This window comes from Emydura macquarii, unplaced genomic scaffold (genome assembly GCF_026122565.2).
Source record: "Emydura macquarii macquarii isolate MOO-44397 ecotype Brisbane River unplaced genomic scaffold, CSIRO-AGI_Emac_v2 contig_3692, whole genome shotgun sequence".
In the NCBI taxonomy this organism is placed as follows: domain Eukaryota; kingdom Metazoa; phylum Chordata; order Testudines; family Chelidae; genus Emydura; species Emydura macquarii.
Genome location: NW_027133829.1, coordinates 4,445,115 through 4,465,025, shown reverse-complemented (window position 1 = coordinate 4,465,025; position 19,911 = coordinate 4,445,115). Strand labels below are relative to the sequence as shown.

At 41.5% G+C, this 19,911-nt stretch overlaps 1 protein-coding gene across 5 annotated transcripts in view; it reads left to right on the top strand.

The window, feature by feature from the left end:
- PDCD4 (programmed cell death 4) overlaps positions 1-18,385 on the top strand; it is a 36,501-nt gene extending 18,116 nt beyond the window's left edge. For all 5 annotated transcript variants that reach the window (XM_067537242.1, XM_067537237.1, XM_067537241.1 and 2 more), the window contains 8 exons: positions 2,659-2,772; positions 2,977-3,198; positions 10,557-10,654; positions 12,194-12,308; positions 13,227-13,334; positions 14,508-14,618; positions 15,667-15,806; positions 17,711-18,385. In XM_067537242.1, coding sequence (XP_067393343.1) covers positions 2,659-2,772; positions 2,977-3,198; positions 10,557-10,654; positions 12,194-12,308; positions 13,227-13,334; positions 14,508-14,618; positions 15,667-15,806; positions 17,711-17,771 — 969 coding nt within the window. In that variant the 3' untranslated portion in view covers positions 17,772-18,385. The remainder of the gene's footprint in view (positions 1-2,658; positions 2,773-2,976; positions 3,199-10,556; positions 10,655-12,193; positions 12,309-13,226; positions 13,335-14,507; positions 14,619-15,666; positions 15,807-17,710) is intronic.
- Positions 18,386-19,911: the final 1,526 nt, after the last annotated feature.

The following is a 19,911-nucleotide window of genomic DNA, read 5'->3' as shown; positions in this document are numbered from 1 at the left end:
CCAAGCACAACTCACCATGCCCGGATTGATCATCAAGCTGTGGACTTGCCAGGGGACAGTGAGAAAGAGGTGTATGTTACGGTAATGCACCAGTGCTGCTATTGCACTCACAATAATGCTTCCGTTCATTGTTTGTTTGTGCTTCTACAGATGTGCCCTTTCGGGGAAACTCCCCCTCTCACACACCTGCCAAGCGCCTGCGGCTGATAAGAAAATGAGCATGGAGAAGCAAAGAGGCAATGTTTCAAGAACTCCTCCAGTCCTCTGAGGTGGGGGGAAAAAAGGGCATGGAGACACACAGTCAGAAAATTGATAGGCAGGAGAGGAGGGAAAACAGGAGTGAGTGATAGCAGGTCATGAGCACGTGATAAAAGCCATGGAGGAGCAAACGGAGTTGCTAATGTCTCTCATAACGCTGCGGACTGAATTCATGCATGCTCGCCGCCCCCCGCCCCCCTCTTGCAGCCAGTACAGAACTGCCTTCCTTGCCCTCCACCCACACATTCCTACCAAACTCCCAGCCCGTCTCTGTATCCTGTTCACTCCCCCCCTTCAGATAGCTTCCAGAATGATAGGTGGACTTACACCCAGTTGTCATAGCTCACACTGCCACTCACTGCTTTCTCCCCTCCAGCTCACCTTTTTGTGTGTTGTGAACAATTGTTATTTAATAAAGACATTCTCTCTGTGAAGGATAAGCTGTCTTTATTTGTCTCTGACACACGATGGTTGCACCTCACATTGACAAACAGTGCAAGCGGGATGGCAGTCGTAGCATGACACAGTACTGTTTACAAAGTCACTTTATTGGTACTCGTTGTCAAAATAGTTCCTCAAGGCCTCCCTGATTTGAATGGCCCCCATTGTGCCCCTCTAATAGCCCTGACATCTGGTTGTTCATATTCAGCTGCAAGGCAATCCGCCTCTGCATCCCACCCAGGGGGAAACTTTTCACTGTTAGCATCACAAATACTATGGAGCACACAGCAGGTGGCTATAGCCCTGGGAATATTGTCTTCATTTAGGTCTAACCTGCCATAAAGGCATCTCCAGCAAGCTTTTAATCTGCCAAATGCACATTCAACGGTCATTCAGCACCTGCTCAACCTGGTATTGAAGCGCTCATTGCTGCTATCCAGGTTGCCAATATAATGCTCCATGGGCCCTGGCAGTAAGGGGTACACTGGGCCTCCCAGAATCACTATAGGCATTTCAACATGCTCCATTGGAATCTTCTGGTCTGGAAAGAAAGTCCTTGCTTGCAGCTTTCTGTATGTACAGGCCAATGTTTCTGAAGATGCGTGCATCATGCACTTTCTCTGACCAACTTGTGTTGATGTCAGTGAAATGCCCATGGTGATCCATGCCTGTAGTATCATAGAGCAGAACCCCTTTCTGTTGATGAACACAGTCACGAGGTGGTCCGGGGCCAAAATTGGGATATGTGTGCCATCTATCGCCATCTATAATTAGCAAAGCCACTGCAAAGCCATCCCCTATTTCACGCACATTTCCAAGACTCACAGTCCTATGTAGCAGAATGCGATTTAATGGCCCTGCACACTTGAGATAACACAGTTCCAACAGTGGACTTCCTGACTCCAAACTGATTAGTGACTGACCAGTAGCAGTCTGGAGTTGCCAGCTTCCACAAGGTGATCACCACATGCCTCTCCACCAAGAGGGCAGCTCTCATTCTGAGGTCCTTGCGCCGCAGGGCGGGGCGAGCTCCACACAGAGTTCCATAAAGCCGGCTTTGCGCATTTGAAAGTTCTGCAGCCACTACTCATCATCCCAGACTTGCATAAACGATGTGATCCTATCACTCATTGCTTGTTTCTGTGTGCAGATGCTCCATGAATGCAAACAGTAATCTGGTGCTGTTTGTTTGCCTGGGACACAGCAGGTCAGGCATCTCAGATTCGAGTTCCGATTGGGAGCTGCTGATATACTGCATGACCAGCCTCAGTGTGTTCAAAACACTGACAACAACAGTGGAGAGCAGTGCAGGGACCCATCTTTTCAGATAGAGATGGTGGGCACTCAGGAAACGGGGGTTGTTGAAAAATGCCGTGAAACGCAGTTGGAAACCCATGGAATGACAGGACAGAAATGACTGCATCATGGGACATTGACACCACACCCATGGTGCACTGTGAATCTCTCTGACTTCCCACCACTCCTGGTGGCACGAAGTAGCGAGTGGGATAGCTGCCCACAGTGCACTGCTCTCACTGTTGATGCTAGAGCACTTACTGTGGACGCACTTCGGCGACGTAATGAGTGCAGTGTGAACAGGTGCAAGCATTGTAATTACAGCGCTTTTTGACAACTGCTATAAAACTTGTGTTGACAAAACTCTCTACTGTAGACAAGGCCTGACTAGTAAATTCAGCTTTTATATTTTTGGAAAATGTAGTCTTTGTGCCAGAACTGATGAGTTTCCACATACTGATTACAAAGGCATAATGCAAATCATTGGTGATAGAAATCTTGGCTGCTAGTACCAAAGAGCTAATGATTTAGAAAGCATTTAAGCTCTGTAATAAACAAGCCATTAAAGAGAGAGTGAGAGAACTACTGCTGCTATTCAGATGCAATATCTGATTTATTTTGTTTGTGTTTGTTTTGTTTTGTTTTGTTTTGTTTTTTAAACAGGAGAACTGTGTCTATGAAACTGTAGTTCTACCTTTGGATGAAAGAGCAGTTGAGAAAACTTTAACACCAATCTTACAGGAATACTTTGAACATGGAGATACTAATGAAGTTGCGGTATGTCTGACAGCTTGTATTTTTAAAAATACCATTGACACAGGAAATCACAGCCAGTTACAAATGAGACTATGGGGGTGCTGTTATGGAAATGCATAGTTAAGGCATCCAAACAACCTTATCTCTGCCCTTGTAGTGATTTGAAATTTTTTATTAAACGTTAACATTTTTTTATTAAAATGTATTTTCTTCAATCTTATTTAGGAGATGCTGAAGGATTTAAATCTTGGTGAAATAAAATACAGTGTGCCAGTGTTGGCTGTATCATTGTCATTAGAGGGGAAGGCTAGTCACAGAGAAATGACATCGAAGCTCCTCTTTGACCTTTGTGGGACGGTAGTGAGCACAAGTGATGTGCAAAAATCTTTTGATAGACTGCTTAAAGAACTACCTGAATTGGTGTTGGATTCTCCCAGAGCGCCACAGGTATGCCTATTTTTGCACCAGATCTTTGTCTTTAACGACATGGCTAGAGTTCAGTTAAACAGCTTCATGAAATAATGTGTAATGTATTTTAAAGCGTTTAGTGGCAATATCATTTGTATGGCATTAGCTCCCTTCAGTCTCACCATTCCCCTTCCCAACTCCCAAAATGGTGTTTTTTAATTTGAGAAGTTTCCCTTGTGTTTTTTATTTGTGTAGCAAAACTAAACCCTTCTTCAAGTAGTGTTCCTATAGGTGCCCCACTTGAGGTTCACATGTGACCCATTTGCCTCTGATCAGAGATTTTTATTTTTATTCTTTTTGGGTGGCAGTGACTGTTTGTTTGGCCCTCGCATTCACTTCAGATATTGTCTGGTGTGCCCACTTCAGCTTTGCTCTGCTTGGCCTCGAGTCTTTAGTTCAGCTTTAGTTCTTTCGATAATCATACTATGATACGGAAGTTCCTTGGCAGAGGGTCTCCTGTTCTTGCAAACAGCTCTCATTTCATCCTGATAAACTCATTATACCAAACACATGTCTTGCAGTGTATTTATTGTTCATAAAGAGTAGCATGGTAAGGTATCTACAGAAAGCTCTTAACTTGTCAAGATCTATAATTGTTGCAAGCTGTATGTATGGGTAATGTTTAAGGAATAATATATTTATATAGAAACTATGCTTTCTAGACTCGGAGTAAAAGTTAGTCACCAAAGGACAGTACGTTTCAGGGATGACCCATTAAAGTACAAGGGAGTTGTCTCCTCATCCTAGTTAGCTGGTGATGTAAGACAAGCCTCAGTAGTTCAGCCTTGCTCCATCCCAAAAGTAGCAACGGAGCTAAAAAAGGAACATTACAACAGGCAAAGGTTTATGACTGTTCACCCTGTCTATGGATAAAGATGAAAGGGAGGAGACAGGCACTTTTCCTCCTTTTAGTGAGGAGACATCTTGGGGAGCAGGGTGTTCTCCTGAAGAATTGGATCCCAGTTCCTGTGAAGCCAGCCAGTTCTTCAACAGGCTGAACTTTGTGGGGAAAACTTACTTTATTAAATAGGAAAGGTAACTATTAGTAAGTGTAGACACAAGTTTGTGTTTTTAGGCTTTTGTTTTGTATTGTAATCAATCATTTGTTTCCATCACTCTCCTGCTTCTAGTAAACTCTTCATTCTTTCTTACAATAAAACAAAGGTACGTTTATTTAACTGCTCACATGTGCTGTGCTTAAAAAAATAAATAAATTACAGGAATAGTAGTTTAAGGTAAAACTAGTAAACTGGGATACAGTGCTCTTTTGGGGACAGAGGATCTGGGATTTCTTTGAGTAGCCAGTGACAGGGTCTGGATGGATATTATTAGGGAATGATTAAAAGGGACTCTGGGGCTGAGGTGCACCTTTTAACCTGCAAAGCTAAGACTCAGAGGAGAAAGTTCCCTAACACTATTAGCCATTCAAGCAAACACCCAGTTATCACAAGCAAGACTTCATTATGCTGGAGGCAGGGAGGTAACAAGGTGATTCTCCGTTCTGGGTACCCAGAAAACCATCACACACACCTCTTATTTAATACCCCCTCTTCCCGCAATTCTGAGGGGTTTGCCTGAGGGGTTGTTGTTGACCTGGTATTTCAGTATCTCTGGGATTCAAGTGTGTCTCATATCTGACTGGGAGATACCCAAATCCCAGCCAAGTGCAAGACTTCGGTTTTTAAAAGCAGATCTAGAAAAAATAAATTAAACTTTGGCTCCTCATGATGGAGTACTGCCTCTGGCCAGCCTTGGATCTAAGCCCAGATACCATTCCTCTCTGCCCTGGACATCAGCCTCCAAGTGAGCAGAGTGACATATTGTCGTGTGTCCGTCTCCCCCCCTCCTCCCCCCAAGCCTAGGTCTTCACAAGATGAGAAGAGCTTCACAAGATTAGAGCTTCCAAGAGAAGCATTCTGGATCTCTTCATAGAGAGTCTACATCAAAAGAGCTTCAGTCACCAAAAAGATTGACCATTTTGGAGACCCCATGTCCTAGAATGGGTACTGCTGAGGCTCTAAGCTTCTATGGTACAGGGAGCTCATTGAAGATCTCAAACTCCTCAAAGACCCATAGTAGCATGCATACCTCGATACCAAAATCTGTGGTACCATCCAAGCATGACTGCTCCAGCAGATACAGACTTTTTAGAGGCAGAGCATTTAGTGTAACGTGATCAGATTTTTTATTACTACCTCTGCTAAACAGGTGACCCAGACTGCAACACTGATGCCTCCAAGGTCAACACCTTCAATATCGGAACCTTTGACTAGACAGATGCCTCCATCTACATCCTTGGTACTAACACCACTTCTGGAGCCCCATCCAATCCAGGTGCAGATTCACCTGGTACCATAAGAGTTTAGTTTCTCCAAGGACTAATCAATATCTCATGAGCTGGAGTCTCTCTGTTAGTGGTTACTGATTGGCTGTCAGTACTGAGATCTGCGCGGGTCTCTGAGGCTTTACCTTTCTCTAGTACCCCCTGGTTCTCTGATACCATTGGCACCAGGCAGACCACCTCACCTCTAGTGTCTACTCCTCTTATAGACTATGCTGACAACTCTACTCCAGATATCTGTGCAGGCATCCCTCACATGCCACTATAGAGACATCTTTCTGGATACATTAAATGAGCACATTTTGCCCTTGGGGCTTCTGTCTTGTGCCCCTTCTTGCTGGTCTGAGCAGCACAGGATGCCTCTTCTACCTTGTGGTTGCCTACGATAGCCATATTGGGACCCATGAGCAGCCAATCATCAGCAATTTTCAAGGGCTTCTAGTTATTCCTGGTGGAAGTATTCATTGTGGAAGATAGTTTCCTGTTCCATCTCTCCTTCCTTAACAGCCCCAATTAAAAAAGGAATCTTTTGAAGAACAAGAGGCTAGAGCAAACAGAGTCTGTGGTGTGACCTCCATCTCCTCAACTTCATCAGATGAGACTGTGATGCCTCCTCCATCCTTTTATGCTGATGATTAACTGTTTCAGGAGCTTATGAAACTGCTGATTTCTGGACCCTCTCCAATGGGATCTGGAGTCACAACATAAGCTCTTGGACATCCTGCATATGACAACCTCCTGGTCAAGTAGCTTTGCCAGTAAATGAGGTTCTGCTGGATGCTGGCAAGATGATCTGGCAGACTTCAGTGACTGCACCACCTATATATAAAGGAGCCACTAAAAAGTATTACGTTCCAGCAAAAAACTCTGACATTTTATTCTCATACCCTCCTCACAACTCTTTAGTTGTGAAGGCTGTTGTTGAGCATGGTAGACAACACGCTAGTAAGTCTACACTGTAAAGACCAGAACTGCCTCAGCCTCTTGGATGTAAGATCTACTCTGCAATGCTCCAGTTTAGAAAAGAGAATTGTCAGGCTCTGATGGTAAACTATTATTACACCAAATACAGCAAACTTTTTAATGATCATCTTTCTCCCAGGACATGGGGAACAATTCCAGGCTATCTTAACTGAGGGTCATCTCTCAGCAAGGGCCGTATTGCAAGCTTCCCTACATTCAGTCAACACTGCAGCATGTTCCATTTCTACTGCTATCATCCTGTTAAACATCTTGGCTGCAGCTGTCGGGATTGCATAGGAAGGTCCAGAATATCATGGAAGAGCTTCCCTTTGATTGACTGAACCTTGAATGAGTCCACTGACTAATGCTTGCTTGCACCCCTTTACTGGATTCAAGGGCCACACACAGGTCTTGGGGTGTGTGTGTGTGTGTGTGTGTGTGTGTGTGTGTGTGTGTGTGTGTGTGTGTGTGTGTGTGTACAATTGCAAATAAAAGAAAATTTAGGAGATGCCACATGACACAGAAATCCCATCTGGTACAATTCTTCAGCTTTCAGAGATATCAGCCAAACTACCTAAAGAGAGACCAAGATATCAAAAGAAGAGGCCTCCCACTGTGACCACAAATATTGCCCAGCCTGTGTCATCCTTGAAACGTCAAATCTGATGGTCTAGTTGAATTTTTAGAACACCCCCAACTTGGAAATCTTCAGCTATGTTGCTACCCGCCTCCTTCCCCTTTGGATATAGTCTCTTTAGTTTTCAACCTGCATGAGAGCAAATTACATTTGACAAGTAGGTTTCGGAGATTATAACATCCGGTTATTCAAGCCATTTCTCTGTCCCTACTCAGGAACTCTTCTCACAAACGTTTTGAGACAGGAGACTCCCTCCTTTCTATGCATAGGGACCATAGAACTAGTTCTAGTCTGGCACCGAGGGAAGAGATTTTACTCCAAGTAATTTCTGGTCCCAAAAAAAAGAAGTGGGGATGGAGACCAATATTAGATTTTGAGTTCTAAACACCTTCATGAAATTACAGAAATTCAGGATGGTAACTCTTGCAGCTATAATTCTGTCGTCAGATTCTGGGGATTGGTTTGCAGCCGTAGACCTCCAGGGCGTGTACTTTCACATTGCCATTCACGCCTCTAACAAGAGGTTTTAGTTGGCCAGTATCACTTTTAATATTGAGTGCTCTGCTTCAGCCTCTCATCTGCCCACCAGGGTATTTCCAAAGTGTTGACAGTAATAGCTGTTCACCTTTGTCAATGGATAATAATCATCTTCCCCTAGCTTGATGATTGGCTATTCAAGTTCTGGTCATACATTGAAGTTTTCTCTGCAGTACAGACAGACATGTCCCTATTCTGAAACCTAGGACTCCAAAACAATATAGAAAAATCCTTTCTAACCACACTTCAACATATAGACTTCATAGGAGCGTCTCTGGATGCCATAACATTCAGAGTTTGCCTCCTTGTGGACAGACTTACGATGCTGATAAACCTTATTGCCAAGATTCAAAATACCCACCCTCCTTTCCCCTGTACAAATGGCAAGAAATTGCTTCCAACTGCTGGGTCATATGGCAGATTATACTTTAATCACACAACATGCTGCCTGCATCTTTGCTGTGTCTAGGGTTGCCCCAGAACAGCCTATAATCCTAACAAATATGGTCTAGACAAGTTGGTGTCTATCGCTGGTTGGGTGCTAGACTCATTCGGTGAAAGGTCCATGCAGGAGTTCCTTTACCTAACCCAACCTCTACCTACCATTTATCATAACTTTTGTATGTGCCATTTGTGGGATGGGGAGCGCTGCCTTGAGGGACACATCATCCAAAACAGATGGTTGCCTTGAGTTTCTCCTACATATCAACCTTCTAAAATTATGGGCAGTCAGGAATGCCTGTATCAGCTTCCTTCCCTTGTTCAGAAACGAATCTGTCAGTCATGAGAGACGATAGCCTGAATGTTCTACCTAAATCATCAGAAAGGGATGAGATCCCTTTTGTTGTGCTGAAACAGTGAAGCTGTGGAACTGATGTATAGCCAATCACGTTCTCATTTCAGCTTCTTACCTTCCTGGCATGCAGAACCCAATGGTCTGAGTTCTCCCAGGATTATGAGTAGGAGCTGGACCCTTGAATCCTCAAAGAGATTTTTCTGACCTGGAGGTTTCTGCAAGTTTTTGCAGCTGCGGCTAACAAAGTGCAAGAAATTTGCTTTGAGAGGAGGCCTGGATCTTCAGTCTTTGGGAGACGCCTTTCTTATTCATTGAACGAAAGGCCTTCTCTGTACATATCCTCCAACACCATTAATTCTGAAGGTATTGAACAAAATCAATTAAGATAAAGCCAGAGTTACTTTGGTTGCATCAACGTGGCTGAGACAGGGTTGGTACCCTTACCCGATGTGCCTTGTTTCTGGCCCAACGTTTCATTTTCCGACCATTTCCTGTTTGCTGTCTCAGGATTCTGGTCTTTCTCTCCATCCTCTGACTCACTGGGATAAAAGTTTCCTTTGCCAGAGATGTACAGCAGGCCCCATTAAATAGCAAAAAGATCTCAAAAAGAAATTCTTGCTGACCTTCAGAAATGGAAGAGATTTCACCATTGGTGTATCCAGTGACAATTTTCACTTAGTTCATTTTTTCAGTCTCCAGAGTTCTTGATTACCTGCTGGATTTAAAGAAATCAGGTCTTCCTGTAGCTCTGCTCTGTACCAGCAGCCAGATTAACTCTTTCGTTCCTTGGTGCAGGGATTCTCGGTCTTTGCTCTTCAAACAATAACAGGATTCATCCAATAGTTGGTTAACTTTTTTCCACAAATCAGAGAGCCAGCTTCTGTATGGGCTTTGAACATAGCCCTTTAATAGTCTGAGGGAAACCTCCCTTTGAGTCGCTAGCAAAGTGTTCTCTGCTGCATTTATCTATGAAAATGGCTTTCTTATTGGCCATCACTTCTGCCTGCAGAGTTAGGAAACTGGGAGCATTAATGGCTGGGAGCATTTCTCCCCCACCCCCCTTACTGTATTCTTGAAGGATAAGCTATACCACATCCCAAGTTAATACCTGTAATACCCTCCTATTTCCACGTTAACCAAGTTATCCACCTTCCTATGTGGTGGTGGTTCCCACTCCCTCCTCCCCCCCAAGCCACACCAGACTAAAGAGGAAGCTGTCCTCCATATCTTGGATTTAGAACAGTGTTAGCCTTCGATTTGTACACAACCAAACCATTTATAAAGTTTCCCAGACTTTTTTCCCAGTTGCAGACAGATCTAAAGGATTCACAGTCTCTACCCACTTTGAGTGTTGAGTTATATTCTCATTTGTTACCAAGCTGTATTGTTCAGCCCCCTTCAAGAATAATAGTCCATTCTGCTAGATCCCAAGCTACCTCCATGACATTATTAAATGTACTAATGGCTGCAAGTTGTGAAGCGGCAACCTGGGCATCAGTGCACACTTTCTCCATGCAGAACATCCTGATACATGCCTCTAGATTAGTTGGCATGGCAGTCCTCTTCCTTAAAGGGAAACCACTTAGGAGTCACCTGAAGTGGGGAACTCATAGATCAATATTCAAAGAACAAGAGGTTACCCACCTTGTACAATAACTAGAGTTCTTCGAGGTGTGTCCCTATGGGTACTCTGCTACCTTCCTTCCTTCCACTCTGTTTCAGAATTTACCTTGCAGAAATTCATGGTGAAGATGCTGAAGGTGGCTAGCCTGCATAGCTGTATATATTCTCGGTAAGGGCATGAGGATGTCTGGAGCTCATGACTGGGCCAAATGGGCACTGCTACCGAAAATCTCTGATCAAAGGCTCATGGGATCTCTGTGCACCTAAAGTGGAGCATCTATAGAGGGATGCACTTCTTGAATAATTCCAGCTAGTGCCCAAGGTGAATAACTTCTCAGTTTTAAAAATAAAACCTGAATAACTGTGCAAGTTAAAATAGTCTATTTAGAAATTCTGTGGAATTCAGTGTCTCAGGAAGAAATATTTCTCTTCTGTTGCAGTTAGTGGGCCAATTTATTGCTAGAGCTGTTGGAGATGGGATTTTATGTGGTACTTACATAGACAGCTACAAAGGCACTGTGGATTGTGTCCAGGCTCGGTAAGTGATTTCTCTTTGTAGTTAGCGTGTATACTCAGTTTTAAACTCTGAGCAAGCAAACCAGTAATTTTGGTATTTTAAAGTAGAGTAGGTGTGGCCACTCTCTTTTATATAAACATGTGAACGACAACAAAAAACCCACAAAGGGAGCCTGTCCCAAAACAAAAAAACAAACTTTTAAACCAAGAGATACTAAACTCTTCTGGCAAACTCAGTCTTTAGTATCTGGTTGAATCTATGTAACTCGGACAGTAAATTAAATTTGACTTGCATTTTTGCAAACTGAATTCTTACAGTTTAACTTTTTCTCAGCCATTTGAAAAGAGCTTACTAATTATATTTCAGAAAAATTCTGCTTAAATCAGAAACTGTTAGAGAGGATTTTGTTTTAGAAAATGTCTTCATATGACCAGTAGGTAAATACAGCTTCAGGAGAAGCGATATAAGGATTTTGTGAAATACACACAGTTAACCCCTTTTTGTTTCTTGCCTTGTGAAGGTTTGAGACACACTGTGCAGTGCTTTCTCAGAGTATGATTAAGTATCCATACAATTATCATGGCCACCTCCACTTCTGAGAGAGTTTGTTACTTTTCACCTCACCTAACCACTCCAAATAGAGAAGACAGTTTCCATAATATGGCTATGACCAGCATAAACAAATGGTTGAATACTCCTCAGTGTTCAGGTATATGGTAGCTAATCTGGATCTAGGATTTTTCACACCCAGTTCCTCTTCCTCTTCCCAGTGAGGTGGCAAGCTTCCCCAGCTCCCCTGTCTCCTTGGAAACCCTGTATTTGGTGCTTCTCTGCTGAAGCACTATTTTGTCTCGAGACCTCAGGAGTCCGAGAACTTTTTGAACCCAAAGGGAGTAACCATAAGCCAAGGTAAAGGCACTTTCAGTTTTATCCAGGTGTTTGGAGACTTAGATTACTAAGCACATGCAGGATCTTGAGAGATCACAGAATCTACTTTAGAGGGAATTGAACCCACTTTTCCATTCAGTAGAGGAATGTCTGAGGTCCTGCCTTGACCGTTCAGGTAGGCTGCCACTACTGTGTGGTCTGTCCCTATCAGAATGTAGCTGAAGGGGGAAGTTGGTGGGGAAGAGATCTTCAGGAAGCTAATGTGATGGCTGTCAGTTCCAGGCTGTCAATGTGGACCTTGCATTCCTGAAGAGACCATGTCATCTGAACTGCCTGTGATTAAGTGTGAGCACATCACCTGAGGAGGATGGCATCTGTGGTGATGATGTGTAGATGCTGGATTGCCTTGAAATAAGGGGGAAACTTTCATGGAGTTGGATCTCTGCTGTCACCTATTGGGAAAGCTATTACTAGCTGAGTAGAGGGAAACCAAGTCTTCTGTCCCCTTGTGTCAAATGTGGGGAGGATAGTAGATGATATTGAAGAAATTTGGAAGGTAGCCTGGCCCACTGAAGGAAGTCTTGATATAGGGGAAACCATGTGTTCTGTATTTTCCCTCCTCTGTAGTGAATTTATGTAAATAGTTTTTGTAACACAACCTTTGCTTTATAGAGCTGCATTGGACCGAGCTACTGTGCTGTTGAGTATGACAAAAGGTGGAAAGCGTATAGACAATGTATGGGGATCAGGTGGTGGCCAGCAATCTGTAAAACATCTTGTCAAAGAGGTAGCTAATTTGTACAAAATAATCTTCTGGGGGGAAGGGAGAGGGAGTGCGTGCGTGTGTCATGCAGAGTGCTGGGAAGGAAAGAAAGAGATGCATTTACCCTGCACCTACATGATGTTTTGCTGTTTCAAAATGTGTATTTATTATAAATTAAACATGTTGACCATAGCATTGGCTGAAAGGATGGTTATCCTCTATAGGCTTGTTTAGTATATGGTTTTGTACAGTAAACACACTAAAAATAATACCTGCAATTAAGAGTTTATGATCTTAAAAAGATAGGCTGATAGAAGATAAAAAGGCCTGGGAAATCCAGAAATGGGGATGATTATATTTACTCAGTCTCCCATTTTGGCCTCATGGTTGGAGGATGGTTTTTTGAGAGAATCCGATGAATCCAAACTAGGATGAGGAAGAAGCAGAAGCAAGCTTGGGATACACTCCAGATTTAGTTCAAAATTTAAAGGAAGGAAGTCTGTAACTTTGAGGTTGCAAATATGGCGTAGTTGGAGGATGATAGTGTCACCATAAATAACAAAAAATGAGGGTGAGGTAAGGATTTGGAGAAAAGAAAATGAGTTTGATCTTAGCTGTATTAAGCTTGAGTGGCCATGAGCATTTATCATTTTTTCTAATTATGAGGGCTGCACGTCAAACGTGTGCGCAGACACTGAATGTTTTGAATTGCTGTCTGCATAAGTGTTCAGCTTCATGCTGTCTGTATAGTTAGACATAACTTCTCAATTTAAGACGTATGTTTATTAAAACACTAGTTGTAATTTGGGATACAAGTTTTTTAAATGCATGTCACTAGCTTGTTGCTGGACTGTGTAATGAATTTATCAGATTAATTGTAAGATTTTAAACTATACCTATTGGGTTTTTTTTTTGTTTTTGTTTTTTAAACAAATCCAACAGATTGATATGTTGCTGAAGGAGTACCTACTTTCTGGAGATGTATCAGAAGCTGAGCGTTGCCTTCAGGAACTAGAAGTGCCCCATTTTCACCATGAACTTGTATATGAAGTAAGATAGAAATCAGATTCCTTGTATTTATTTAACTTTTTTTTTTTTAATTGTGGATAAATATGAGCAGACTCTAGGTTTTATTTCAGTGTGGACATGCAAGTAATGTAACTGGAATCTAAAATTCAACTCCCGAGTATTAATATTGTGAGACATCTAAATTCTGAAAGTACAGTGCATGCTACTTGTGCTCAGGTAAACTGTTGGTGTCTTCAGGAAGGTGTAAAATTAAACTATATCATATGAATGGGGCAGTGACTAGATAATTTGTATATTTTTGTACTGAAAGCCATTTCACAGTTATCTGCTATGGAATAACAGCAAGAAATCCATGCTTCAGTTTTGTAGTTTATTAAACCTAGATTTTCTTGTTGGCAGTGCTGTGAGCTATTTATTGTACCAGGTTTGAAGCAGTTGGATTGCTCTTTTAATAGGTCTTTACCACTTCTGTTAGGTTATACAGTCAATCCTTTGCCAGTGGAGGACTGCTCCCTATAGTATACTTCCTAGTATTTTTGTCTAATCTATTTTTCAATGTCCTGAGAGAGGGAGGAGGGATTTCCTTCATTTCTCTTGAGAGCGTATTCCACAGTCTAATACTGCCTTCTCTGAGTACATTTTGGTTAATGTTAAACCTAATTTTTCCCTTATATAAACTTGCTCCTTCATTCCCAAGAAGCTCCTTCAAGATAAAGGAGTTATTGGTGTTTACACCCTTCAGATGTGTGCAGATTTTTATTCTTCATTGTGGTGCCTGTCTGATGCAAATATGTGACATCAGAAAGTAGAGCCATCCACGCTGCTGTTAACTGATGCCTGAGTACAGGGTCATGTGATTTAGAGTACATCTAGAATTAGTCCAGAAAACTTTTGTTCTCTTTCTTCTCTTGCCTGGTGGTCTGTAACAAATACCTATGGTATTTTCATGCCTCATATCCTTACTCAAAGAATTTTCTACCACACGCTGTGTTGTTGTATATGCAGTACACTAGCATTGTATATACGTGTATTTATCACATGTACATACAATGCTAGTGTACTGCATACACATTTCTCCATGAGGAAATTTTACAACTCTGTTCATGGCATTCACTTTTCATTACTTGTAAGATGTACTTTGGCATTGTCTTTTTTTAGTTAAACACTTTATTTTATTTTCTTACTTTATTTTAGGCAGTTGTGATGGTTTTAGAGTCAACTGGAGAAACAACCTTTAAAATGATGCTTGATTTGTTGAAATCCCTCTGGACGTCTACTGTCATTACTGTGGACCAAATGAAAAGAGTAAGTATTTTTCCAAAATATAATTGCAATGGTAATTCACAAAAGACCATTGTGTGTTTTCAAATGTCATTCCTGTGTTACGCCTTCCCTTAACAACAGATCACCATCTATAGTTTATCAACAGTACTTCTTTGGTTCTGTTTGCCCTCCTATGACTGTTACAAATAGGATCTTGCTGATGTTTCCCAGATGTAGCAATAAACGTTCTATATCAAGGGGGTACCAGTGAGCTTTAACCAGTGTTGTTTTGTAGAGCTGCAGTTGAGAATAATTTAAAATACGTTCTAATAACAAGAAAACTTTGAGGTGTCTTACTGAATTATGCAGTTTAATCACTAAAAATTTAAATCTTTCATTATGTCGCAATATAAAATAGGGATGTTTATATGGAGCCTGACCAGCCACTCTTACTGAAGTAGCCTTATTTAGATCTACTTAATTTTTAAAAAATTGCTTATAAATGAGTATAAAAACAAAATCATTTAGCTATATCTGAACTAATTTGTGGCTTTGCTATAAGCCCTGTACAAGGGATAGCATATAGCCATGTTGTCCTACGGACTAGGAAAAAGTCTGACTTATTCACAGTCTAGTTTCCATCTTCTCCCACTTCCTCCTAAAGCAAGGAGGGCTATCTGTTGGGCATAGATCATTCAGCTGTTTCAGCTGGTGTTTTGGGGAGGTGACCCTCTCTCTACTCAATGATGGGAGGAATAGCAGAAGCTCCAGAAACTGCTCCCTCTCTTACCTTACTACCGATGAGATTATAATGTACAGGCAAGTTAGCCTGTTCACAGCTCTCTGATTTTTGGGAATCTTAAAATTCAGTTAGTTCATCTACCTAAGTAAGTAGATACATCTAGGTATACTGTGTTCTATTGCAGGGTGGTAACCTGAAGCTGAGCTGGTGTAGATTCCTTGGAATTATTTTTAATATTTTTTTAATTAATAAATTACTTGGATTATTACGATGTCCTCAGAGAATATAAAAGGGTAACCTTTCTTGTAGCAAAATGTGACTTCATTACTCTAATTCTGATTACTGCAGGGTTATGAACGAGTTTACCATGAAATTCCAGATATTAACCTGGATGTGCCGCATTCATATTCTATGCTTGAGCGGTTTGTAGAAGAATGCTTTCAGGCCGGAATCATTTCCAAACCACTGAGAGACCTCTGTCCTTCAAGGTACTTTTCATATAATTATAAACAGGGCTGGTTTATATTAAGTTTGCCTCACATTTCCCACTATAAGACCCTGTCTTTAGTTGCTTTGAACTTTGCCAAACTTTAAGCATTTAGACTGAAACTTTCCATGCTGGGTGTCTGCCTTGGGGGGAATTGTTTTGGAAAATATCAGCCAAAGGGGTAGAGCAGTTGCTGAGAATTAAGCTAGGGAATAATACATTGTTTGGTCCATATTGCCAAAAATTTGTGGCAATTTTTTCTTTCACAAGCTCTAGAGCCCCCATTCTTTGGAGCAGGAACATGAAATTTGGCAGGATATGGCTTTTGTGAGAGGTTGGAGAGGATGGGTGGAAGGGGTCAAGTTTGAGAGGTGGGGGGAAACGGAGGTAGAGGAGCCTATGCCCACTTGATTACATTCCCTTCCAGAACCTGGAATGGAACCCGAGATTCCTGAGTCTCGCCATTCCTCTGCTGTCAGCATGTATCTGTGAAACCCAGTGGCAAAATGTCCTATAGCTTTGTAATGCGGGTCCACCTTGAGGATGACAACCTACTAGTGTTATCAGTTACTTTGTCAGCTCAAGTGGCAGAGGTCTCTGTGGTGGATCTAAAGGTTCTAACCCTGCTGATGAACCATAAAGGTGTTATGATGCCACATGATGGAATTTGTTTTAAGTGTTCTTTTTTAAAAACCTAGGAATTTACACACAACTACATTAAAAGAACATTATTAAGGATGTGAAATCAAGCACACAAAAGTTAGTAAATGCCAGAATTATTTGGCACCCTAGTACATATACATTATGATGCAGACCTTTATTACATGGTCACTTACTATTTTTTCCACAGGACCCCTGCCTCAATCAGCACATAGGATAGATAAGGCTCATGTAATGAGCAGCTATTCAATATTTTATCATTTTTCAGTAGGTAGCCCACTGCCTTATTTCATGGACTCTGGGGCATTGAGCTTTTAACACTGTACTCCACTTTCACTTTTAAAAAAGTGAGTTTTGCAAATTATGCCATCTATTCACAAGTCTTTGTTACCATGGGTTAGGAATAAACCGTAAGTCCTTTTTTATTTGATCTGCTGAAAATTATCTTCCTGTTGGCAATAAATTCAATTTATAAAATCTTAATGAGTTTATTCTCATCCGAGAGAGAGACAACATCCAGAAATTAGGGACTTTAAATGGTCCCTGGTTTTGGTCTTTTAACAATCCAATCCATTAGATTTTATACTGCAATATTACTTGCTATGGGTTCTTTAAATAATTATGTAAAATTTAAAGCTCCATTATACTTCAGTTCTAGTGACTGTATTTAGAAGCACTATCAAAATAACATTTTTATAACTTTTAATTAAACCTCCCACCTCCCCAAATTAATGTGTGCAGAGCACTTTGAGATGCGTAATTGGAAGGCCCTATAAAACATGCAAAAATTTTTAACTTTTTCTCTTAGAGATGATTCCTCCCACTTGGGCTTGAGGCCAATGAGAGGGCAGCGTAGGGAAGGATGCTTTGCATGACTTTGTACTAGACCTGCTCTTTGGCTAAATAGAGCTGCAGTATCTTGACTGTCAAGCCAGCACCTTTCTCGCATGGAATTCTGAGAGGGGGAGAAAGAAATATTATATCTAATAAGAAGCTTGAGAGTCAAGTTTTGAAAAGCCTAGTATAAATACACAAAGGGTGTTCTGTTTAGAATATTCAGATTTACTATGTGGCCTTTTCAGATGATCAAGAATTTGACAGTAATCATGCTTATCACCAGCACCTCCGTCTTACTCCTAGGACCTGTGAAGTGGTGGAGGTGATCACTGTAAGCTATGGTAGATAAGGAAAGACTAGTGATACTAATGTGAATTTTATAATAATGTATTTTGTTTTTCCTTACAGGGGAAGAAAGCGCTTTGTAAGCGAAGGAGATGGAGGTCGTCTTAAATTAGAGAGCTACTGAGTATAAGAACCAACTCTTGCAGCCTTAGATGTTTAAAGAGAAAAAAATATTCTTTATCTAAATTGTAAGAGTTGCTTAGCACGGTTCATATTTTTAAAAGCACTTGTTTTGGGTACAAATCATTTCTGAAATAGTTTTATAGGAAATTTCTTTCTCTGGGCATATAATAGAACAGAACAAGTAACCACACTTCTGTGGTTGTGCCTTCAAATAAGCTACCCTTTTGTAAGTGCCATATGTTTATGACCTAATCATTCCATGTTCTGCATTGATGTCTGACTGCCACTCCTTTCCTTCAAAGACAGTGTTTTTGTAGTAAAATCACTGGTTTATACAAAGCTTTATTATAGAGGGGGTAAAGTTAAGCTGCTGTAACCTCATTTTGGCTGCTGCTGTTGAAATGCTGTGCTTTGGGAGGAAAAATGGTTATTTCTTTATAGGATCTAAAAAAAATGGGTTGGTCATAAGATGCATTCATCTTTTTCCAGGGGAACGCACTGATTGGTCTTAAGACCAATTCAGTAAAAGGTGGCTGGAACATCTATTTTTTTACAAGACTGGAAAAATGAACAGTTCCGGTAGAATGTATTACAAAATAAATTTTTGTAAACCTATCCTTTTCCTTTGTTTTATATAAGCAATTTTGAAAAGCTCTTTAGGTCCTCTTCAGATAGTCTTTGAACTGGATGCTTATAAAATACATGTCTAAAAGTTCCTTTTGCATAGTATTACACAGAGGATTAGCGAATAACTAAACTGACAGGTACATTTTACCAAAGACTTCTCTGAAAATGGATACAATTTATGGAATCACGTCTATTCCTCATAGTTCAGGAAAGGTGGTGCCACAATGGGTAGGCATGAAGAACGAGTAAGATGATAACTCAAACCATGGCATATTTTCCACAGATGTGAATTGCAGTGTTTATCTGCATTCACTCTGTTAGGTGCAGCTGTATTGAACGATGGAGGGATTAACTGGAGCAGATTGGCAAAAGCTGTCACTGTGATAGGAGAGGTACATGTGTAGCTTGAGGTTGTATGCCTCATTTGAGCAGTGAGGGCTGTAGGCTGCCAGTAGCACTGCGTAGGGATTGTCAGCAATCTGGTGGCATACATGACTGATCTGGAGGGCTCAGTGAGGGGTAAATGAAGGCAATGTCTCATAAGGAATCCTTTTGACAGAGCGGAAGGGGTGGTAACATTTTGCAAATTGAGGTAGTTTGTGGGGTACACTGAGTGTTTGTGTAGTCCAGGTGGAGGTAGCTTCTCTGCTACACTTGACCTAAAGCTAAATTTTGCTTCTGCAAAGTGAAGGTATTATTTTGTCCTACACTACATGTGTTATATTCCCAGAGTTCGCTAGTATCTGTAAGGGTAGAGGCTAACACGTAGGGTGTTAGCATGTTGGGGGGCATTGTTTGAAGAGGCCAGAGTTAAAGTTTTATTGCAGGGGTGGTGTGTACCTTATTTTCTGGTTTTCAAAGTTAAGTGAAGCTGAACTTGACATTCTGGAAGGGCATAAGACACCAATGGCCAACCTTAAATCTTCATTAACCAAGCTTTTGGACAGTTAATTTCCATTTTTTTCTTAAATAACTTCTCAGCACCTCCATGCTCCATTAACCAGTTCTCACCCTCCCTTGCCTCTGGCTCTTTCACTGATTAAACCAGCCACAGAAGGCACTAGCTGCTTGTTGGTCTATTCCCTGCCCCTGCATCAACTGTTCTAGTCTATCTGTATTTGTGGGGGTGGGCACCAGTGATGGCTGCACTGCTTGAGCTAGGAGAGGATGCTGGCAGCTGACATGAGAGTCCAGTGAGGGACATGGTTTGAAGGGGGCAAAAACAAATAAGTGGTATGGATGTCAGGTAGTTGGGGAGAGATCTGAAGCTCCCCTTTATCCCCCTCTGCACTGATTTGACCCATTCCAGTCCTCCCCATGCTTGTGATCCCTTTTCCCTAGAAGCAGCACTCAGTGGAAGGGTGAACCTGGTGGTAATATAGGAAAGTCAGGGTTCCTTGCCCTGATCAGGAAGCAGTAGAGGGAAAGGAGAGTCCATGGACTGGTAAGTCAGCTGTAAGGACAAATAGGTGGGCAAGGCAGTGTATTTGTATGGGGTTGAGGTGTGTATATAT